Below are 24,529 nucleotides of genomic sequence, written 5' to 3'. Positions count from 1 at the left end.
CCCCCGCCTCCACTCGTCTGCACTTCCTCCACCTCTGGGCATAACCCACAGGGGTCAGGAGTCACGGGCATAAAAGTCAATCCAGTGACCTAGCTGCTCCTGGCCACCATTCTCCCCCAAAGTGCAGACCTAGCAGAAAGCTCTGCCTTCTGCAGGCAACAGGGAAGGCCTGGGCGCCACTCATTGCCAGACTCCGTGCTGGGGGTACAAAGATAAGTAGGGTGGGCATCAGCCCTGGAGAGGCGCTCCCTGGGTCTCAACAACAGGCGGGGTATCCTTCTAGTCTGATCGGCATCAGGGAAGCCCCTCTTGGGGCTGGGGCTGGGTCGAAGGATGGCACAACATAATAAAATTTAGAATCAACAGGAATATGATGAGGCGTTTGGCAAGAAGTTTATGTACCGACTCCCACTTCATAAAAATCCATTTGGCTGTTCATCCAGCAAATTTACGCGTATTCAATAAACTGCTCTTTTTACTACAGATTTATGTTTTTAACCCAAAGTCCCTGTTCGTTATTTTAAAATTAGAAATCCGTGAACTTTTATGCAGAAGAAAGTAAACAGAGATGCAAAAAATAAACGTGATCCATAACCACACCACCTAAAACAACGTCCGATACGCAGCACGATGACAACGGATTTTCGTTCTAGAAACTGCTTATCATTTAATTTACCGTGAGCCCATTTCCATGGCAAATAAATAGGGCCTGTATCACCATTCTTAATGATGGCACAGAATGCACTGCATAAAGGGTCTGTAACTGTGTTTCCCAGTACTGGAGTATTGAACAGCTGGGCTTTTGTTTTGTTTCGGGTCGGTTTTGGTCGCTAGCATGAACAACACTGTAGTGAACAGCCTGTCCACACTCCCCAAATCTCCCTCCAACTGTTTGCTCCGGATAAAACAAAGGGCAGTCTCAGCGTTCTTCAGTGAGCGTGTGCTAGATTTTTAATCAGAGATTAGTGAGGAAGAGAGTAAAGAAAACCAGAAGGCCTCCACACTATGTGTTCAAGGCAGGCTTCGTGGCCCCGGGGCGACTTCCTCTTGCGCTACAAGCGCACCGTCTGTGCCTCAGGGGGCTGATTACCAGTTCGCTCCTCTCGTCTGCCAGAAGGGTATTTCTGTCCTCCAGCTTCCGTATCACCGAGTTCAGCTCGGCAATTTTTAGCTGGAATCGCCGCACATCTCTCTCGTCCATATGCTGATCCTAAGAAAAACGTCAAGATACAGATGTGCCTTGAAGAAGCTTACAGGACTCCAAGCACTCTCAGAAAACCCATGGGATGTGACCAAGAGCTCCTCACTGGGACGCCCAACGCCAGGTGGGGCTCCCTGAAGTTGAGCCACACAGACCGGCACCCCAGGTCCCACCAGGGACTCACAGGAAGACTTCACCTCCAAGTGACAAGGCCACAAGGCCCTCCAATGGCTCCCGAACAGCCAAATGTGGTCTCTGGGGACCGTCACGTCTGAGCCCCTGTCCACTGGGCCTCTCTCACAAAGGCCCATCATGGCCATGCTAGGACACTCCTCAAACCCACTGGGCCAATCTTGCTGACCACCGAAATGCCAGCACCCCATATGGGATCTGCACAGAGCATGCATGACAGACATTCAGATATGTGGTGATTGAATGAGCGAATGAGTGCATGCTGCTTCAGCCTCCTCTGTGCACATTAAGCACCAAGCCATTGCCCCCAAAGCCCTTTCCTGCTGGCTAAGCCCCTACCAGGACTCCGACTTCAAGACTGGGCCCCCTTCCTATGCTCCTATCGCGCACGCGGCCCAGATGTCATTTCCTGCTTGTCCACCGAGCTCAAGACGGCTGGGGGCACAGGCAGTTGGATGCTCACCTCTACATCCCCAGGCCTGGGCCTGGCACATCATGAATGTCAGCTCGTTTAGGGAGCGGGGGAGGGCAGGACAGATGGACGGATGGGAGGGAGGAAGGGTGTGAGGTGGCGGCAGGCAAGGTAACCAGAAGAATGACCCATAGAAAGAAGGACAGGCCCCGGCGCTTGCACCTGCCGCCGTCCGCCTCACCTGGACGCCCATGAGCTCTGCCATGTCCCCTATCCCAGGCGGGAGCTCTCTCTTTGGGCTACTGTGGTACCGTTCTGCCTCTTTGACCTGAACCAACTGCTCATCCAAAGCCTCCTTCTGAAGAAGCAGCTTCTGGGTCTGACCTGTCTGAACCCCAAGTTCCTTCTCCAAGGCCAGAATCACACGGTCCTTTCCTCTGATCTCATCCATCTGCAAAAGAGACAGAATAAGCCATCAGTCTAGGGGCTCGCAACCAGGGAAATCTCTCCCTCGTTGGCCTGAGGCCCAGGAAACGGTTAAGCAGGACCATGGACTTGGGTCAGCTGAACTCAGAAAACTCAGGACATGGAGAGACCACAGCCCACGGCCCAGGCCCTGCTCCCCTGAGCACAAAGGAGCAGAGACGCTATGGGTTCAGTGATCTATATGGCCAACTAGACACTTACCGGTGAAAGATATCTATGATCATGTCTCTCTCATCTTAATGAAAGAAAATAAAATCCTGACCCCCCCCCAGCCCCCTCCAGCTACCTCATCCCCCGCAGCTCAGCTTCTTCACAGAGTTGGTGGGTCTCGTCTCCCACTCACTCCCCAAGCCTCTCCTGTCTGGTCACAGCTCCCATCCCTCCACCAAAATAGCTCCTGCTAAGGTCTTCAATGCTCCCCTGGCCCCTCAAACCCACAGGACAACTTTCTGCCCTCCATCCTTCTCACCAGCATCTGGCCCATGAACCTCTCCCCCCACCCACCTCCAGCCCTCTGCCATGAGAGCTTGGCTTCTATCTTTACAGACTCACCTTGCTCTGGCTGCCATCAAAGTCTGGAGTTTCCAAGGCCTGGCCCTCTCCCCAGTCTGTACCCTTTCCCCAGGCAGCCATGTCCTCATCCACAGTATTAACTGCCCCCATCTGCTGCTGACACCCCAACGTATTCCCCAGGCCCTGACTTCTTGCAGAGCACCAGATTCATAGAACGAACTGGTTACTCGACATCTATGCTGGGGTCTCTAAAGGACCTCAGCCTCTCCACATGCAAACCTTCAAGTAAGCCCCGGTTCGCCCAGCCTGCTCTTGTCCCGTGTTCTCCAGAGGACACCAAGCAGAAAGAAGCTTACAGAAGAGAAAGCTTTGGCCCTGGGCCATAGACTTGCACTGATTCCACACACAAAGCCGAAAGCTGGGAAACTGCCCCAGTAAGGGTGCTGTACTAGGGTTTGCACCCCCCAAATCCATGTCCTTCCTAGAACCTGAGAACATGATGTCATTTGAGAAAGGATAGTTGCAGATATAATCAGTTAGGAGAAGGTCACCCTGGAGCAGGGCGGGCCCTTATGACCGCGTCCTTAGAAGAGAGGAGCAGACACACAGACACACAGGAAGAAGGCTGGGTGGAGATGGAGGGCAGGGGCCGCAGGGGTGGACCCAGGAGCCCGGGAACGTCATGGACTATCTGCAGCCCCAGTAGCCAGAAGCAACAAGCCCGGCTCCTCCCTGCGCCTTCAGAGAGCACAGCCCCGTGCCACCCGGATCTCAGACCTCCTGCCTCCAAAACTACAAGCCAATAAATTCCCGTTGCCTCAGCCACCCTGTCCGTGGTCCTTCCTTACAGCAGCCCTGGGAAACTGAGGCAGGCTTTAACAGGGAGAAGTTCCCGAGCACTGGGGTTTCATTCATTGACAAAAACCACAAGAGTTTCAGCTACAGGGATGACTCTATCATCATGGGATTTAGGAATAAATGCTACTACTTGACCTAAGGCACACAAAAAGTTCTGAAAAGAACACCAATGCTTTAGTAAGGCCGATTTTGACGAAATCCCCTATAGATAAAGTCTGCAGGATATGCTATCTGCGGTGCTACTTAATACATATCTGGGGGCGGGGGGGCATGCACGGAAGGATGGAAGCAATGTAACACTCTAGTGCTTTGATCACCCAGCCTACAAGTTACAGCCAGATGAGATCAACAACTTGGCACAGTGGAAAAAGCAAGCACAGTGTCCAGGGCAAGAAATTATGGACCGGGCACTAAGACCCGTTGGCAAGCTGTGTGACCTTGGCCAAGCCACATAACCTCTCTACACCTCAGCTTCTGCACATAGAAAAGAGGTCATAGGAATATCCACTCAAAAGGGGAGCAGAGACAAGCAGGCTGGTGGGGAACTGGGCCACTGGGCCTTGACCCCACCACTTCCCGGCCCCATCACCTGGGTCATGTTCCCTGATTTCCTCCTGCACCTCAGTGTTCTCATCTGTGAAATGGGGATAAGAACAGCACATAAATACTAGGGATGTTTTGAGAATTAAACATGTTACCACATGGAAAGCAACCGGCATGGGGCAGGCATTCAATAGACGCTAGCTCTGATGAGAGTTGTCCAATGGCACATAGTAGGTGTCCACAAACAGTAGCACCTGTTCTTCCTAGACTTTGTCTCCTTTACATACTTAGACATTGAGAAAATGAATGAATACCGTAGATGTCTGAACTGTGGTCCCTAAAAAGACATGCCCACATCCTCACCTCAGATTCCTGTGAATGTGACCTCATTTGGGGAAAGGGTCTTTGCAGACATCATTAAGTTAAAGATAGTAAAATGAGGAGATCGTCCTGGATTAACTGGGTACGTCCTAAATCCACCGACGAGTGCCATTGTAAGAAGAGAGGCCAGGGACAGAGAAGAGAAGCCACAGGGAGGAGGTCAGGTGAAGAGGGACGATAGAGGGGTGCAGCACCAGGAGCCCCAGGAGCTGGGAGAGGAGGGAAGGAGCCTCCCCGCCCAGAGCCTCCAGAGGGGCACGGCCCTACCCACATCTTGATTTCTGACTTCTGGCCTCTGGACTGTGCAAGAATCCACTTCTGTAGTTTTAAGCCACAAAGTTTGTGGTCATGTGTTAAGAAAGTCACGGGACCACATCTTCTTTATCCATTCATCTGTTGAGGGGCATCTCGGCTCTTTCCACAGTTTGGCTATTGTGGACATTGCTGCTATGAACATTGGGGTGCAGATGGCCCTTCTTTTCACTACGTCTGTGTCTTTGGGGTAAATACCCAGGAGTGCAATTGCTGGGTCATAGGGTAGCTCTATTTTTAATTTTTTGAGGAACCTCCACACTGTTTTCCCAGAGTGGCTGTACCAACTTGCATTCCCACCAACAGTGTAAGAGGTTCCCCTTTCTCCACAACCTCTCCAACATTTGTTGTTTCTTTCCCTGTGCATTTTTGCCATTCTAACTGGTGTAAGGTGGTATCTCAATGTGGTTTTGATTTGAATTTCCCTGATGGCTAATGATGATGAACATTTTTTCATGTGTCTGTTAGCCATTTGTATGTCTTCTTCAGAGAAGTGTCTTTTCATGTCTTCTGCCCACTTTTTGACTTGATTATTTGTTTTTTGGGTGTTGAGTTTGAGAAGTTCTTTATAGATCTTGGATACCAGCCCTTTATCTGTAGTGTCATTTGCAAAGAAGATGTGGTCCATATATACAATGGAATATTACTCAGCCATCAGAAAGGAGGAATACCCAACTTTTACATCCACATGGATGGGACTGGAGGAGATTATGCTAAGTGAAGTAAGTCAAGCAGAGAAAGTCAATTATCATATGGTTTCACTTATTTGTGGAGCATAAAGAATAGCAGGGAGATACTAGGAGAAGGAAGGGAAAAATGAAGGGGGGGAATCGGAGGGAGAGATGAACCATGAGAGACTATGGACTCTGAGAAACAAACAGGGTTCTAGAGGGGAGGGGAGTGGGGGATGGGTTAGCCTGGTGATGGGTATTAAGGAGGGCACGTACTGCATGGAGCACTGGGTGTTATACGAAAACAATGGATCATGGATCACCACATCAAAAACTAATGATGTATTGTATGGTGACTAACATAACATAATAATTTTTTAAAAAAGACCAAATTGGGGGGGGGAAAAAAAGAAAGTCACAGGAGAGGAATACAAATGCCCTTCCCACTCAGCACACTCGGGGTGATGAATTAAAGCTGATTGTGATCTACACCCTCTTCCTTGTGAATCATGCACCTCGAATCCAGACGATGACCGCCATGACGAAAAATACTGGTTAAAAGCCTGGGCAGCAGACGAAAGCAGGCTCAAACGCCCCCCCACCCCAGACACACACTGTGTGACCTTCTGACACACAGGCGGGGCCACCTGTCAGACCCAGCCTCAGCCTCTGTAAAGTGGGGACACGGAGACCATTCTAGAACCTATCCTGTCCAGTTGTGGAGATTTATATTTTAGTGCAGATTCCTGGCATACTATAAGCTGCGTTCAGTGTTGGCTGCCACCACTAATCTATGTTAGCTCCCGGTGAACATAAGGCTATCTTATTTAAAACAGCAGACCGTTAAACACTAATCAAATATAATAGAAGGTGTAATTGGTACCCTCAAATACTGGGAGGTGTTCAAGCAGAGTCCTTCAGTTCTGGAAAACTCTCTGAGTCACCTTTCTTGGAGAGTAAAAAGTGTGCCCCCCTTCCCCCATTCCCCAGCCCCGTGTGACCATCTCCTGGATCCAGCCCAGGGCCTGCCAGGTGCGTTCCTGAAGCAGCTGCAGAACGTGCCCATGGCTCCCCCTGGTGGCGACCCACCAGGAGCTCCCCGCCTGGGCCAAATCCCCTCTGCATGGGGAGAAGCACATCCAGGCTGTAGGGAAGAATCCTTAAGGATGCAGAAGACATTGTCCCCACCGCTGATGCCAGTCCAGAAGCAGTAAGAAGTATGTGAAAGTAGTTCATTAATGTAAACCACTCACCTGCTTTCATTAATGCAACAAATACTGAGCCAGGTGCCATCAATGGGTACTGGGAAACCTCTGTGAGCAAAACAGGCCAGAGTCCCTGCCCTCAGAGCTTCCATTCTAGAGGGGGAGGTAGCCAATAAACATAATAAATAAGTCAACACTACAGTAGATCGGAGAGTGATTACTGCCGGCAGAAAAAAATAAAGTGCAGGAATCAGTGGGGGTGGGGGGGTGCAAGTTAATACATAGGATCGCCCGCAGCATCCAGGCCACACACTTCTTGCTTTGCACTGGAGCCCAGAAATGAAGCCCTCACCATGCATTACACTAGCTCCTCCCACACAAAGCAACAGCATGGCAAGCAAGACAATTCTGGAATCCCAAATTCTGCGCCTAGAAAAGTGCCAATTCCCCACTTACCCCAGGTAATGAGCAGAGGGCTTACACCCATCACCACAGGAGAGGTTCCTAGAAAACAGTCGCCACCAGCAGATATGACTTCCAGGAACAAATGGACAATGCAGAATGGCTTCTGGAGTCCACATCTGCTAAGCTGTTCTATTTCCCCAGCCAGAGTCTGGAGGTCCCCAAGGGTAGGAGACTCGCCAAGCTCACACAGCCAATGGCAGGCTCTCGATCTGTCGACTTCCTGTCGATTCCCAGGCTGAGTTCTTAGCCACCCTAACCCCTGCCCCCAGGACCCTGACGAGGCCATGAATCTCTGCTGTTGAGATTCCCCGACCTGCAACACCCGAGTGTGAAGCCATTCCTTCTCCTAGCTCCTGGTCTCAGCATAGGCTTTAGGAGAGGGGTGGGACCGAAGCCATTCCAGTTTCCAGGGCAGGTCCTGATTGGCTCACACCACCCACATGCCCCGCCCCCTGACGGTAATTGGTTGGGGACGGATTCGTGATGCAATCAGAGCCAACAGCCTGGAGACAACATAGCTAGGACCCTTTTGTTCCTCCTTATTCGGAGCCAAAAAGGAGATTTTCTCTGGGCTGTGTGTGTGAGGACGGGGGTCCGGCACAGCGCGATGTGAGAGCCCAGACGGCTGAGAATGACGCAGCAGGAGGCCGAGCAGAGCCTGCCAGACCTGGACCCTGGAGGGCGTGAGCGCCTCCGGAGCTGTGCCCGGAGCTCATCCCACTCCTTCAGTTACAGAGGCTGACAGATGACGGTGCAAGCTGGTTCCAGGTGGAATTTCTGTCACTTGCAACCAAAAGAGCCTGACACAGTTTGGGAAAGCACACCAACTGGGAGATGGCTGTTCCTTCCTTCTCATACGCCAGTGTGAGCTCAGTACTATGTGTGTACTGACGAGACACGCTCTCTCGGGGTCTTTGGAAGACCCTCACAGTAGATGGCATTCACCCCCTTACAGCCAGCGGAGGCCCAGAGCGATGCATGTGCCCAGGCTCTCGAGAGCAGCAGAGCCGTGATGCCAACGGAGGGCCCCCTCTGCAGAGCCCACACTGTCCCGTCAGTCCCACATCCACCAGGACATTTGTCCCAGTGAAAACCTTTATCTGGTCAGCTCCCAACATGCCCACCAATGTGCGAGTAACTCTGTTAGCCCCACTCTGCCCCAAAGTTCAAGGAACAAAAAATGAGGCCCAGGCTGCTACCCCAACACCCGTTCTCACTCTCCTTGGTCCCTGTCATCAGTGACTAGGGTTCACCCAGATTTCACGTCCACCCTAAAAGTCAGAATGTGATCTTATTTGGAAAAGGGGTCTCCGCAGATGGGATGATGATGTAAGTAAGTGAAGATGAGGTCACGCCAGATTAGGGTGAGCCCTGGAACAAATGGACAATGGAGTAGTCCTGGGGTCCCTGCGAGAAGGGGGCCAAAGACACACAGGGGAGGAGAAGGCCGGGTGGCAGCAGAGCTGGGAATGGAGCGGCCACAAGCCAAGGATTCCCAGCCACCACCGGAAGCCGGAAGGGGCAAGAAAGGACTCTCCCCCAGAAGCTGGAGGGGAGCACAGTCCTACTGACCCCTTGATTTCAGACTTCCAGCCTCCACCACCACGAGAGGATACATTCTGGTTTTAAGCTACTGAGCTGGCAGTAATTTGTCACGGCAGCCCTGGAAGACTAACAGAGGGCCAGACTTGGATTTGTTAAGGGCTACTGTGCACTCAGCAGAAGGACATTTCCTGGTCCCCACTGCAACTAGGTGAGGCTAAGTGAGTAAGTGCTGGCCCAAGTGCCAGAAGGGGAGGTGTATGGAACTTCAGGGAAGACCACGCCCTTCTTCATCTGCCCTCCTACTGCCAACCTGGGATGACAGTGTGATGGCTGGCACTCAGCAGGGATGAGGGGCCATGAGGACCAGAGCCACATCCCAAAGCCCATTCTGAGGCCAAAGCTGGGAGGTACCCTAGTCCCTCATGAGCCCTGTGGCGACCCTTTCCAGACTTTGTACATGAGAGAGAAATAAACTTCCAACTGTTAAGCCCCAGTGGACTGGGGCGGGGGGCGGGGGGTCGTCCGTTATGTGCAACCAGGCCAAAGCCTAACTGGTCTAGGAAACAAATCCAGAAAGTGGTGTCACTGCCCCATGTGGACCATAACTGCCTTTTCTTATTTGCTTCTCTTATGAGGTATGTTAAATGTGCAAGCAGGGGTCCAAAGGCCTTCCTGCATTTCTAATCCGATCCAGCCGATGAAGAAATGAAGTGCAGGCCACCTTCCGAACACGTTGCCATGAGCAACAGGCCTGCCTGAGGAGTGACATTTTCCAAACTGCAGGATAACAGAGAAATGGACACTTGTTCGTGTCCCTCTATTCTTCAAGTGTCCATTTTAAGGGAAAACCACACACACGCCGAGAACACCTGAATTGAGGATATTCCTGTTTAGTGCTGAAACGGAAACAGACATCAAATCCTTGGGTTTATTTTAAATTAAGCTCAAGCAGTCCCTTCCCCCATTTTATTTACTTTCAATACGAATTTCTCCTGCAAGAGAGGAACATAGTTTACGGGCCTCCTGTTACAGAAGTGATAAGCTGGAGTTCACTTGATTCTCATCACCCTGGGGCAGGCATGTGATTAGTCCCGTTTCGTAGATGAGGCGCCACAGGTTCAGAGATGGTAAGCAACTTGATTGGGCTCACCCGGTGAACAAGACTGGGTTTGCACCCAGAGCAGACCTTCTCCAAATGCTCGCCTTCCCCTGATGTGATAATGTACCCCCACACACAAACACAGATGAAGAGAAAAGGAGCCGGAGATTATTTCTGAGAACTCAGTATCAGTATGTGCTTAGATTTTCTATAAATTAGAAATTTAAAATCAGTGTATCTCCTCTTGCTGCTCCCAGTGCTGGATTGGTAAGATGCAAACTGGCCAGTCGGGTGACCGATCTCAAGTTGGACAGCTGGACAGGGTCTCCCACAGAGGGTCCCTCCCCCAGCCTCTACTTACACATTCCCCATGCTGAGATACTCACTATCTCCCCAGGAAGGTGACAGTTCTACTCTTTGGAGCCTCTGGAATCTCAAAATCTTTCAGGTATTGAGGGTGGGGAACGAATGACCATGTCCTCCAATGACCAAAACTTTTTAAAGAAAAAAAAAAAAAAAGAGGTTCCTGCCACCAGAAAACATTCTAAGGGCCTGTCATCGAAGTGTCCTGCCCCTTGCCTTCCTGGCCACCTGCACTGCTAGAGCTTGTCACAGGCATGGTGGGATCCGGGCCAGGCCAGGACCGGGCACACAGAGGAGCTTGGTACTGCCAACGAGTGAGTGACCAGGCCAGGTCACAGGGACTCTGCTTGTGAAGTCACTTTCCCTGGACTGGCTTCCTAGTCCACAAAATGAGACAGCGGGTAAAGAACCACTTTCTGCAAACAAGTCTATGTACAGAAACCCAACAGGGAGAACAGGCAAAGTCCCTGTGCCCCAGCAACATCATCCGCTGCTCAGCCATCCGTCCTCCCCACCCCCACAGCCACATCCCTGGCCCGACTCCTTTTGTGCTCCACAGGACGCCACAGAGGGCAGTTTTTAAACCACGCGGAGGGCATTTGATATTGTGCCCACGCCTGAGAGTCCATTAGGAGAAAAGATAGCATGCAAGCAAAATGCCTTCCATCATTATTCTGCCCCCCAAACCCTGTATGCTATGATGGGGTCTGCCAGAGGACGTCCCCCAGGGCATGAGACCATCCTTCGGCAATGTGACCTTGACCACAAGTCATTGGAATATGGTGTACCCTTTAGAGCTGCATGCACAAGAAATGGAATCATGCACTCCAAATTCGGGGCAGGAGCCTGGAGCGGGCAGGGGGTTTCAATAGTGCCTGTGATGTTTCTGTTCATGAAATGTGTGATGGGTACATAACGGTTCATTATCTCCTCTATCCTTTTTGTCCGAAACATTTCATAATTTTTTTTTTAGAGAGGGAGAGAGTGAGAAAAGCAGTCTCCACACCCAGCACAGAACTCGACCTGGGGCTCGATCCCATGACCCTGAGATCACGATCTGAGCCGAAATCAAGAGTCGGATGATTAACCGACTGAGCCAGCCAGGCGCCCCAGAAACATTTCATAATTTTAAAATTTTTGTTAAAGGGAAGAAAATGAAGTCTCTCATCCTTGACAATGGCAGGTTCCACTGTATTTTCATTTAATATTTTACTGGGAATCCAAGTACCAAACATCACCATGGCTATTTTAAATTTACAGGAAAAATGATCACACTGTGCTCCTTCTTACCTCCAGGGTTTTCCCCCTCTGCACGAAATGGTCTCCCATCACCAGACAAACTCCTATTCATCCTTCAAAACCCAGCTCACTTCCTCTGTGGAAATGACTCCTGGGTTCACGTACCAGAGTCACCACCTGCTCTTCTTTGCTGCCTTTTGAGCTGGCACGGTCCTATCATCAAACTGACCTCCTCACACTATAATAACCTGTTCATGCTCCATCACCTGGTTGACTGTCAGCTCTCTGCTGTCTAGGCCCACATCTTATTTTTCTCTGATGCTCTGGTGCCTAGGCTAGTGCTGGAACTCAGGCAAATAAATATTAAATGGAAGGAATAACAACTCTGTTTGCTCTACAGAGGGCCATCCTGACAGAGTATTTCATCACGGTGGGTGCTGTTTACACCCTCAGTATTCCTCTCCTTCTTACTGCCAAGTAGCTGTCCATTATATGAATATAGCACCTTTTATCCATTCCCCAACTGATAGACATGTGGGTTGCTTGCTTCCACGTTTTTACCATTACAAATAGCACTGCTGTGATCACGTTCTCATCTGTATGTAAACGCGTGTTTTCATTTCCCTTGGGTCTACCCCTGGTGGGTAGAAGTGCTGGGCAGCATAAATTGTTGTTTTAAGAAACTGCCAAATCATCTTCCAAAGTGGTCATAGCATTTGACGATCCCAACAGCAGCATCTGAATGTTCCCACTGCTCCACATCCTCCCTAATCTATATATTGCTGGATTTTATTTGTTAATATTTTATTTAGTACTCATGTCTATGTTTATAAAGGACGATTTACATTTTTTCTTTTCTTTTTGTATCATTGGTTTTGGGATCAGAGTTATGCTGCCTTCATAAAATGAATTAGAATATGTTCCCAATTTCTCTTTTCTGGAAGAGTCTGTGTAATTAGTTTTATTTCTTCCTTAAATACTTAGAAGAATTTACTTGTGAAGCCTCTGGGCTTGGGCTTTTCATTGTGGGAAAACTATTAATTACAGATTTAATTTGAACAGCCACAGTACTACTCACATTTTCTATTTCTTATAGTGTCAGTCTGGTTAAGTTGTACTTGTTCAAGAGATCTGCCCACTTCATCCAAGTTAGATATGCTGTTCACAAAGTACATGTACTGTCTCTTTCGTTTCTGTAGGGGCTGTGGTAGTGCCCCTTTTACGGTCTGTATACTGGGGATTTGTCTCTTTGTCCTTTCATCCGTGTTCCTCAGAGCTTATCAGTTGACCTATTCTAATAACTTTTGATGTGTTGATTTTCTTTACTGATTTACTTCAGTGATTCCTGCTCTTTAAGGCCCTTCATTCTGCTTTCTCAGAGATTAATTTGCTGTTCTTTTTCTTTCTTCTCGAGATGGAAGCTTGGAAGTTTGATTTTCACTCTTTCTTCCTTTTTGTCTAAAATCTGTTTTATTCTAAAGAACACAATTTTTGAAAGAAAGTGTGTATGTCCCCTTGAAAAGAATCGTATCTGCAGCTGCTAAAATACTGTATTCTGTCAGTATAGCTCCGGTCAGTTCACTGTACTGTTTAAATCTTACGTATCTTTGTTCATCTATTACCTATGCGTTCTATCACTTGCTGAGACAGAGTGCTATTCTCCAACTATAACTGTGGATTTGTTTCTCCTTTAATTTTGATGTTTCTCTTTTGCACGTTTTGAAGTTTTGTTATTAAGTGCTATTAAGAATTGACCCCTTTATTATTAAGAATTGTCCCTACTTTTCTTTAGTTTTACTCCTTGCCTTAAGATCTTTGGCATGAATACAGTCAGACCAGCTTTCTTTTGCTTAGTGTTTGGATGTTGTACCTATGTTCATCCTTACAGTTTTCAGTCTAACCTTGTCCTCATAATCAAGACGCACCTCTTATAAATATCACTATTGTTGCTGTCATTGACTCTAGTCTGAGAAGCTTAGCTTACTTGCCTTTTCAACCTTCTGCAGCGCACAGGCTCCAAGTCCGACAGTCATCCCGAAGGGCAGACTGGTGGGGTGCCTGTCGCAGCCCCTCCGGCTGGCCAGCTTTGTTTCCTAAGCATGGTATGGCTCTGGGAGATTTCGCTCTGCCTTTCTGCCCAGCCTCACTGGCCTCCCACATCACCCCAGAACTCAGTGAATATTTTAGAATGCAAACCGGCCCCAAGTGTGGGATCCTCTAGTTTCCTATCTGTCATGTTGACCCTGAGAGATGGCAAAAAGCCCTGCTCACCTCTCTCAGCCCTGGTGGAGTCTCTTTGCTGGGGGAAGCCCAATCCCCAGCCCACACCCAGGATGAGCAAATGCCCCCCAGGGAAGACGGTGGCTGGTAACTGTTGGCTCACTTGGGCAGGCTCTCTTTCCTCCCTTTGAGATTTTAGCTCTTCTAGACCTCAGAACTTCCATAGCCCTCCAGTCTTTAAAAATACTATTATTGGCAATTTATGGTTTTCCCCAGTTGTTGCAACAGAATGGCTGGCCTATTCCTATGTACTCGTCTTACCTGGAGGTATAAATGTGCTCCGGTTTATTAATGAAATGAATAAATAAATGCCCAGCACTTCAATAAGCTTCCACAGTCCTTTCTTCCAATAACCCTGCCCCTTATCTATTAACCTCATTTTACAGGTGAGAAACTTGTGCTTCTGAGCTGTTCCATGAAATACCAAGGATCCGACACCTAGCAGGAAGAGTTCTAACTGCCCAAAGCCTCTTTACCACCACTAGGACGGGGAGGGGCTTTGCTAGAAGCCCCGTGCATAGAACCACGTCTGTTGCGCAGTGGGTCCTCAAAACTCTTGCTTTCACTGCACACCTATGGGAAGGAAAGGATGCATGCAAGCGGGGGAGGAAAGGATGCATGTGGGCGGGAAGAAAAGGGTGCATGCAGGCCAGCTGGGAAGGGGTGCAGGCAGCACGTACCAGCCTGCGGATGTCACGCTCGCATTCACGCTTGATGCGGTGCACCTCGTCCTGGTGTGCCTGGTAGGCAGCGCGCAGGTCCGCCGCCTTGGTCTTGTCGGCCTGCATGCAGTTGCTGAGCGCCTCCTCGGCCTGCTTGCGTGCAGCCTTGAGCTCCAGGATTTCCTGCTGCAGCCGTAGGCGCTCGCCATCAAAGGTCCTGCGCGCCTCCTCTCGCGCCTCGGCCAGCAGCGCCGTCTTGACCTTGTCGGCCGCGCCGTCCCGCAGCACATTCAGCGTGGCCTGCAGCCGCTGCAGCTCGCCCTCCTTGATCTTGGCCGTGCGCGCCGCCTCCTGCTCGTGCTGCCGGATGAGCACCTCGCGCAGTGCCTGCAGCTCCTTGGTCTTCTCCTCATGCAGCTTGGCCCTGAGCTCTGAGATGTAGGCCGTGTGCCGCCGCTGTTCCTGCTCCCGCTCCAGCTTGGCCTCCTGCAGCCGCTCGCGCAGTTTGCCCACCTGTGGCCGGAGCCCCGGGAGAGGTGGTCAGGGTCAGAGCTGGGGGAGCCAGCCAGACCCAGCAGCCACCTCCCCATGCCACTTTGTGCACAAGGGCCCCTGTGACCCTCCCCAGGTCCCTGCACCCCAATTCCCCCTCATGCCACCCCCACAGTCCTGACCCTCACCAACCCCACCTCTTTTCCTTCCTACTATATTTCCTACTATTTTCTTGAGAATTTCTCTAGAGGTGGAAAAAACATCTGAAGATGCTGGAGAGGACAGTCAAGACTTTGACATCTCTTCCAATTTGGAGATTCACAAGAGAGCACAATTTATCTATCGCAAAACACAAGACACACAGGCAGAGATCATCTCTCACCAAAGAGGAACATATTTTACTCCAGAAATACCTTTCCAGGGCCTACGCACTGGACTGGGGACTTAGGGAGGATGAGAAGATGGGGGCAGAGAGGGGCATGCGGGGAGCAACCACCCTTACTAAGCTGCCCCCTCCATAGGCTGAGGGCTCCCACGGTTCCCCCACTTTAACTCCTAGGAGCCTCGAGAGGGAGGTACCTGTTTTGCTGGAAAGTAGCAGTGGCGACCTGCCCGCGGGCAGGAGCCAGCAGGGGACGGAGCCACGCTCACCCCCAGGCACCTGGCCCCAGGGCCTGGCTCCGCAGATACCAGGCTGCCAACCCCGCCTGAGTGTATTTATCGAATCAGCAAAACTTAAAACATTGCTTTGTAAAATGTGCCAAAGGAGTATTTTCTTAAAACACTCCAAAATGCTTTATTCAACCTTTTCAAGGATCACACAAAACACACACTCGGCAGGAACCCTTGCCAATCCATTCGCTTTCTAAATCACACCAGTCTCCAGAAAACAGAAACCGACTATATCGCACCGAGGACAAGCTACTTCCGTGGGAGGCGGCAGGTTTCCCCAGACATGTTGAAGTTAATTTTGGGTGAGGAGTTTTACACACTGAGCCTGGGTATTGATCAGCCCTCACTTAACAACAGCAGAGAAAGAAGCAAAACCAGCCTAGGCAGACACAAGATCAGCATCTCCTTGTGTCAAATACGCTCAACCACAGAAATAAAATGGGGGACCCCATCAGTTCTGGGTCTACCTCTCCCAGGGCTGGAAGTAGGAGTCTTTTCCTAATGGATTGAGTGCCAATGAACCAGAAGTTTAAATACTGAACATGATTGCCCCAGCAGGGCATTAAATGTTTCTGGCACTGTCCTTTCTGGGAGGCCACACTCTTCTGATTTCCCTGGTTATTGCTGACAAGGACCTGAGTCGGAAGGAGGGGACTGGTCGCATCCCCAGCCTGCACTGATGTGGGATACTGAGCCTCAAGACAGTTAGTGTCACAGGTCAACTTGGCAGGGCCATGGGATCAGGTCATTTGGCCAAACACCAATGTAGATGTTGCTGTGAAGGTATTTTTTTTAAAGATGTGATTCACATTTAAGTCAGCAGACCTTGAGTAAAGGAGCTGACCCTTCATAACGAGGCTGGGCCTCACCCAAGCTGTTGATGGCCTCAAGAGAAAAGGCTGAGCTCCAGGATGAGAAAGGAATTCAGCCTCCAGACTGCTTCAGACTCGTGACTGCAACATCAACTCTTGCTGAAATGTCCAGCTGCCTGCTCTGCAAAGTTCAGACTTGTCAGCCTCCGTAATCATGTGAGCCAACTTCTTAAAAAAATTTCTGTCTCCTTCTCCTTCCCCATCCATACACACACACACACACACACACACACACACACACACACACTGGTTGGTGTGGTTCCGTGCCTCTCTGAAGAACTCTGACTACATACTCTGAAACGGGACATCAGCAGCTACCCATGAGGACTCGGGCGGAGGAAAGCCAAAGGCAGATGAGTGGATAAAGGGCAGTTTGCTCACATGTGGACAAGGAGGAAAGAATGTGGAGGGGAGCAGGGTGGGCCTGCTGAGACCGGCCAGGCCACACCGTGTGTAAGGCAGGGATGCTGACAAAAGACGAGGTCAAGGGAAAAAGCCCCGCTGGGTCCCACCGGCTCTGCCCTGAGGAGCCGAGGGCCGAGCCCAGGGGCCACAACCCAAGTCCAGCAGAGCAAGGCTGGGTTGGCCCACTGTGTACAGAGCACCTGCTCCTTACTCCATCGAGCTAAGCAAGTCTAAAAAGCGGCCGGCACTTCACCTGCCAGATGCCTCCAAGCTATTCCCCAAGTCCAGAGGCACAGCAGGAGGGAGGGGCCCACACCCGCCACTCCTCAGCCCTTGGCGCAGGAAGACGCAAGAAAAACGACACGGGGGGGGCCACCCCCGGGGGGGGGAGGTGGGGAGGGCGGCTGGCGTGGGGAAGCTTGGGCTGGAGCAGGGAAGTCAGCCTCCCCTGCCCCCCGCCACCCCACTCCTCGTCCGATCTGTCAGTGCTGGCTCCCCATTTCCAGGCCTGGTCGCTTCTCCCACTCCCTGCCACCACCCAGATTGTGGCAGCCACCTCCCAACCAATAACACCCCAGCTCTGCCCCTGCCCACCCCAGACCCGGGCCTCGGCAAGTCAGGAACTCATGGGTGTTGCTGGACACTTGGGACCATGTAAGCACCGTTCCCTGGCTCACTAGCCAGCAAAAGCCTCAGGAGCCGGCTCCACACGGCCTCTGTGAAGCCTTCCTGGGCTCTCTTGCCCCTACTCCGTGTCCTAATATTTCCCGTGCAACACGGAGCGATGGCACAGGGGCTTGCTGAATGAATGAATCAACAGATACAGTTAGCACTTCCCCTCGTCCTACGGTGTTCAACAGGATCCTCTGGGGAAATGACAACACTTTAACTGCAGCATCAATTACAATTTTATAAGATCATATAAAAATATCATTTAAATGCAACTGTAAAGTTTCTATTTCTGTTTTTCCTACCAGCCCATAAGCACATTGCTGACTGCTCTGAGAACAGAAATTCCCCAAGCAGCGACACGGGGAAAGCCCTCCCGAGGGGCCGTGGGGGTGGCTGGGCTGAGAAATCAGGCGGCCAGGGCGTGCCCCGCAGGGAGGCGGCCTGGCTCCCAACCCAGTGCCGCCACCTACACCTGTGCTGAGACCTGCTGTTATGGGTGGAGGTGTGTCCCCCAAATTCCCAATGGAGGTCCCAACCCGCGTGACCACAGAATGTGACTGCATTTGGAGATTAAATCTGAAAAGATGTAATTAAGTCAAATGAGGTCATCTGTGTGGGCCCTGGTCCATTATGACCGGTGTCCTTAAAAGAAGAGATGGGGACAGCCATGTGAGAACACGGGGGAGAAGATGACCATCTCCATGCCCAGGAGGGAGTTACCCCAGGAGAAGCCAACTTGCCCACACCTTCATCTACCACTTCCAACCTCCAGAATAAATTTCTTGTTGTTTAAGCCACCAAGTCTGTGGTGCTTTGTGATGGTGGCCCCGGCAAGCTAGTTGACCTGGGCGAGTCACCTCTCCTCTCTGACCCTCAGTTCGCTCACCTATCAACTGGAGAAAGCCCCCCCCCGGACCTCACAGGTCACTGCCAAGGTCGGGAGGCCGTCGAAGGCACCTGGCACGACCTGCAGAGTAGACACGTAATAAATGTCACCGCCAAGTGGCGGGTGACTGTGTGTGACAGGCAGCACACGTGTGTGACTGTCTCATTCTTCAAATGACTCAGGGAGGCAGGCACGTCAGAGGACCCCACGTAACAAAGGGGAAAATTGAGGCACGGGTGGTCACATGGCTTGCCCCGAGACCTCAGGGTGAGTTAGGTGGTGGGGGTGGGATGGAGCCCTGGCAGAACGACCTCTGCTTCCCGGTGGCCACAGCTGCTGTTGCTACTTCGGGGTGGGGCCTGCCAGCCCCAAGGGATCCCAGCAGGTGAATCCCTCCTGAGCTGTACAAAGCGTGGACAGGTTGGCAGAGGGGGACCGCCCCAGGCGTGGGGCCCTGAGTGTCTGGGGATGGGAGGGGGCACATCTGTCCCCAAGCTCCAGGAGTCCAACCTTCCTCTCCTCCAGGTCCTGGCCTCTACCTCTGCTCCCCATGGCGCTGTCCTGAGCAGGGGACTGAGTCAGGGCCCAGGCCCCAGCCCCTCCCCACCTGGGAGCTGGACCCCATCTGGCCCCCTGCTGCTGCCCAGTCCCAGTGCGCTCAACAAGACGGACACCTACGACAATTCCCCAGCAGTCCCTCCCAAGGCTCCCGGTGCTGCGGGCAGGGCTGGAAGGCACACCACCTCAGGGCCTGGGTATAACCTCCCCCACCCTGCCCAGAACAGGCCAGACCCTCGGCCACTCAGGCTGCCGGGGAGCAAGCTCCACCCCCTTCTCTTCGCCCACAGACACCACAGAGCCCCGTCCTGCTTGGCCTTCAAACCACCCGAGTGACAACACTGATGGGCTGTGCTCTGAATCCATGACACCGGATCTTTAGGACTTTGAACTGACTGGTTATTATTCCTCCACGGTGCCAGGCTGCCCGTCACAGGTGCACTTGACCTGGATGCCTACAGTCTGCCTGGCACCCAACCTGGCACTGTACTGACCAGCCCCAAAGCTCGTTCTCGCCCCACGAGAGCTCAACAGCCCCATCCCAGACCCAGACTCTGCTGGAAGCTCTTTAGTACCCTCGCCTCCTAACTCCTACCCACAGGTCCATTGGGGGTGGGAGGGGCAGTTATGACCCCATCTTTCAGGTGAGGGCGTTATGGCATGGATGGACAGTGATGGAGCTGGTCCAAGGTCACAATGAGACAGGAGGGGGCCGAGATTGGAACCCATGTGGTACCACCACTGATGGTATACCCATTTCACCAAGGGGCAAGGTGAGGCTCAAAGGTTGAGTGCCCACCCCCAACCCCAGCCTGGGAAGACCCCCGCCAGGGAACTCGCAGCGCCCCCTCCTCCGTGGAGCGAGGGGGCCCGCACCCCTCCCACCTTGCTCTTTTCCTGCTGGAACTCGATCTGAATGCTCGTCAGCTTGGCCCGCAGCTCCTCGTTAGCCATTTGCACGGCATCAGCCTCCATCTCGGGCCTCTCGCCCTTGTTCCGGCTCTTCTTAGACATGCTTCCTCTTGGCTTGAGACGCTGAGATCCCTTGGTTCACACCCACCAGCCAGCAGGTGCAGCTCCGGGCTCCGCCGTGCTAACCAGGTGTGCAGGGCTCAGCTTGTCCTCCGTGTAAACCACCATCACTTGGGACGCTGGGGAGGAGGGAGTCCAGGTTAGCAGAGAGACAGAGAGGCTGGCGTCCTGGCCCGAGCACTCAAACACAACGGCAGCCAGCGCTGGCTGAGGTCTCCCTGCCTGGGCCACGCACCTGCTCATCCCACGGAGGCCCCGCCATTCACAACACTGACCTAGTGCTTCTCACACTGGATGCCACACAATCTCTCGGAAGCTCGTAAAGGTGGAGAGTCTTGCGCCCACCCCAGAGAATCTGATTTGCATTTCTCACGAGCACCCAGGTGATGCTCCTGGGCGAACACACCCTCAGCAGTTCTGGTGCACCTCTGTCCTTCTCGAGAGGGGATCACACCACCACCCCCAAGCAACCTGTAAACCACCAGCTGTAGCCGTCAGTGAGCCCCAGTTACCAAGGGTGCTTGTTCCAAAATGCGGGTCCCTGTGGAGCCCTGAGCTCAGAGCATGAGGTGCATGGTGGGACCGAGGAATCCGGATGCTCCATCCACACTCCCAGGTGACTCTGGAGTAGGATCTGAGGATTGCACTCTGAAAAATGGCCTTTTTGACTTCATAAAGGTCGGTGGCTCCCTCTCCCCGACCCCAGACTAGCACAGCACTGGTCACCCTGAGCCGCTAGCTCTGCACCCAGTGGAAGCGCCTGCAGTCCCTCCAGGCCGCTATGCTTGCCAGGCCAGGCCCAAGCGGCTGCCCAGTTGACAGGGGCGTCGTGATGAGCTAACAGCATCACCAGCTTTCACATTCCTCCTGGGGAGGCCCGGGCCCTTCGTTTGGTAGGGCTACCCTCACAGCCCACATGGTGGCAAAGCCCAAGCCCTTAACACAAGGCCTGGAGTGACACCTAGGACTGTTGCATCCTGAGTGTGACACCTAGACCACCCTTCGTTAATCCGCACAACTGCCCTGTGAGGTAGGTGAGGTTGCCCAGTGTCACAGATGAGGAACTGAGGCACAGAGAGACTGAGTGCTACAAGAGTCACATAGCCAAGGGGAGGCAACAGCATTAACGCGGTCAAGCTCCGCAGCCAGGCTGGACGTGGTGAGTCTGAACCCAGAATCCAAACCCCGAGCCCTGGGCCAGCCTGACGCCATGCTGCCCTGCCTCTGACAGCACATCTCTCATCCCCCAGGCCCCTTGCTCTGCCTTCTTGCTCTTTTCCATATGACAAACCATGCTACGCCATGATGCGAGCTCCAAGCAAGCAGGGCCTGGGTCGGTTTTATTCTCGCTGCATCCTCTGTGCCTGGACTCAGAGCTCAGCATGCAGGAGGCACTCCAGAAGCATTTGTTGAATGAATGAATGAATGAATGAATGAATGAAGCACTTATTATCTGTCAAGCCCTGTGATAGGAGTTGGGGAGCATATAGTCCTCACAGCACCTGGAGAGATAGGTACAGATATTAGGCCCATCTTAGAGATGAGAAAAAAATCCAGGCACAGAGAGGGTTAGTAAGCTACCTAAGGCCACAGAGTGATTCAGTGGTGGCCATGAGATTAGATCGCCTTGGGAGAGAATGCAGAATAAGAGGAGAACATTCCAGCATGGAGGAATGCCAGGCTTTGGAGTGGAACAGAAGACATGAAATCAGCAAGGAAGATCGGACACCAGCAGCCTGGAGACAGAAGGAGGACCAGAGAGGCTCAGGGAAGAAGGGGTTTTAGGAGGTGGTCAAGATGAGGAGGGGAAACTGGCCACCAGATTCAGGAATAGGGGGTCAGTGGCCTCAGCAGGAGCCGCTTTGTGGGGTGGGAGTCGGGAGACAGGCAGGCAGACAGGGAGCTGGGTGGGGTCTCACAGATGCCGGCACTTCCGGCAAGCGGCAGACCCGCAATGTCTGTGAGCTGAGGTCCAGCGTGCCCAGGGGCACTGGGATGTTTGTGCAAACCAGCCGATTGGGAAGGCAGAGGTGGAAGCCAGTGATACTCCTCTCGAACAGGAGGGAGCAGCATTTCTCAACACGCCATGCAGGATTATTCAGAGGGAATCAGCATCCCCACTGATTGATTCCAGAAAGGTACATTGTGTCTGCAGATAAGTATGAACTCCATTTGCTCTGATGTGACTTATAAGAGCATAATCCATAATTCATTCCTTGCTGCTCTGACCTGCCTGCCCTTACCAGCACAGCAGCGCTCAGAAGGCGCCCCACCCCAAAGAGACGGCAGGAAGCACTCTTCAGATCCTGCACCAGAATGGGGGAGGCTTCTCTCCCCTTGATTCCGTCCCATGGCCCAACGACACCACCTCTAGGAATGCACTGTAAGGACTCACCAGAGATATGGCCTCTCCATACACACAGGTGTTCTTCCCAGCAACCCAGTGCTCATCCAAAGGGATGGTTAAGTAGATGACACCAAAGGAGAAGGTGAATGTCACAGAGCCAAAGAACAAATATAATTTCTGATCTCAGTTTTCAGAAATACTCATTCACTGTTTCCATTTGGTCACAAATATTTTTTGAGTATCTGTTGGGCACCAGGCCCTGGGGACACAGCAGTGAGGACCAGACAGCCAGGCCTCCCAAATGTTAGCCGTGATGGCCCGAGCGACAAGTGATATTTATCTTCTTCTTTATACTCTTCCTGATAAATCAATTTTCTATTTCTATTCCTGCTTTACAGAAAAAAAAAAAAAATGATGCCATTTTTCCAAAGGAACGTAAGCAAGTTTCAGAAAACCATCTGGGTCTAGCTGGGAAAGAGACCAGAAAGAAGCTGAAGGAAAAGCACGTGGGGCCTGTCCCCAGTGCCGCGACAGCCTGGTCTGGAGGCTGACCAGCTCTCCAGGCACAGCCGGACACAGCTGCAGCTCTGCCTGAGTCTCTAAGGGCTGCCTGCAAGGGAAAGGTCACCCGAGAAGAGAGGACACGGGCCACACCCCCTGGGACAGAGCTGGCCGTTCTGTAGGGCCAGAAAAGTGCTGTCCCCCAGCAAAGGGCTATCCTTCACAGTTAAGTGTGTCCTCTCAGCTCATGCTTTGCTGACTGGATGGTTCTGCAAGAGTCACGGAACTTCTCTACACCTTGGTATTCCCATCTGTTTAATGGGATCCATGGCACTGACCTCACAGGGATGTGTGGGGATTGCTGGGATCCATATCCATGCTCAGCCCAGTGAAGACACTCACCAAACAAAATGAAGCCAAATTTATTAGGAGGAGCAAGGCTAGCCTCCCAGTAATCTCCATGAAGGTTAGGAAAACAGGTGCTAAGACTAGGCACCATTGGAAGGGGCCACGTCAAGGTGTGGCCCATCTGGTGTCACGCTGTCCCCGCTTCTCAGTGGCCCTAGTACAACCTGAAGGCCCATTTCCTTCCCCAGCAGACCCTCCCAGGAACACTGAAGATGCCAGGGAGGAAGGCGCAGCAGATGAGGCATCTGGGCCTCAGGGAGGTCAAGCACCCACCCGAGGCAGCACAGCACGCGAGATGCAGGCAGTGAAACAGTTCTACTCCTCAGGGAGGCCCTGGGACAGCAAGCCCAGGGGAGGGGGGGAGAGGAGACCCGGCCCATGCAGGGACAGCACACCAGGAGCATCTGGGGGACCACGAGAACAGCGGCTGGCAGTCTCAGGGCCAGTCCCAGACTCCAGCTGTTCTCAGACACCCTGGCCAGCTGGACCCCAAGGCCCCCTAGTCTCCCAGCCTGCCTTTCAAGGCCCCAAGAAGCAGAAGGGCCAAAGGGCAGAGACAGACGGCAGTGGGACAGGCCAGACACCCAGAAGGCGGGCCATGCCTGGGGACGGACGGCCCAGTTCTTGCCTCCTCCAGGAAGCCTCCCCCAATGAGCCCATGGTCGGGCACCTCCTCTGAGCTGCCAGGGTGGCTGAGGGCTGCCCTGTTTGCCCGTCTGTCAGCCCCTATGAGGGTGGGATCTTGACTTCCATCTTTGTAGGGCCTCTCCCAGTGCTCCGCCCAAACTCCAAGCTCTGTGTTTCCAAGATGAATAAATTCCAGTGAGCAAACACCGAGCCTGCAATGAACTAACACCAACACTCACTCTCAGGCCCGGGCCTCAGTAAAGGTTGAGATGCGGGGACACAGAAGGAGACAGTACCCAAAGCTATGGGCTTAAGACAAACTCGGGGCTTCGGTGGGCCCCATGCGGCTGGCTTCCTTGCCAGGAACACACCATGGCTGGTCCGGCCCGAGGCTCAGGGTGCCACTTGGTATCCTTGCAATCAGCCCCACAGCTGCTGATCTCCACGAGGGCCTCCCCCGTGGGAGCAACAACAGGTCATTCTCCGACCTGAGATGAGCTCGGTGCCCACTCCGTACCAGGGGCCTTCCAAACTCATGACAGCCCACTGAGCAGATGGCACAGCCCAGTACTGACAGAGAAGCCCCACGGAGGCTCCGCAAATACCGCCCAAGGCTAGTGCACACCACAC

The 24,529-nt window shown here is 52.4% G+C and overlaps 1 protein-coding gene across 13 annotated transcripts in view; it reads right to left on the bottom strand.

The window, feature by feature from the left end:
* Window positions 1-24,529, bottom strand: part of LOC112835747 (janus kinase and microtubule-interacting protein 1) — a 253,704-nt gene that overhangs the window by 172,319 nt on the left and 56,856 nt on the right. For all 13 annotated transcript variants that reach the window (XR_012377838.1, XR_012377836.1, XR_012377839.1 and 10 more), the window contains exons 2-5: window positions 19,870-20,135; window positions 14,446-14,940; window positions 2,047-2,256; window positions 1,091-1,210 (exon numbers count right to left, since the gene is read on the bottom strand). Coding sequence is in view for 8 of the 13 variants with exons in the window: in XM_073891406.1 (XP_073747507.1) it covers window positions 1,091-1,210; window positions 2,047-2,256; window positions 14,446-14,940; window positions 19,870-19,998 (954 nt within the window). In the remaining 5 variants the exon portion in view is untranslated. The remainder of the gene's footprint in view (window positions 1-1,090; window positions 1,211-2,046; window positions 2,257-14,445; window positions 14,941-19,869; window positions 20,136-24,529) is intronic.

This window comes from Callorhinus ursinus, unplaced genomic scaffold (assembly GCF_003265705.2).
Source record: "Callorhinus ursinus isolate GAN/ISIS: 27379988/994484 unplaced genomic scaffold, GSC_fseal_2.0 scaffold4, whole genome shotgun sequence".
NCBI lineage: Eukaryota > Metazoa > Chordata > Mammalia > Carnivora > Otariidae > Callorhinus > Callorhinus ursinus.
Note: the sequence above shows the minus strand (reverse complement) of the source record. Positions and strands in the feature narration are given on the sequence as shown.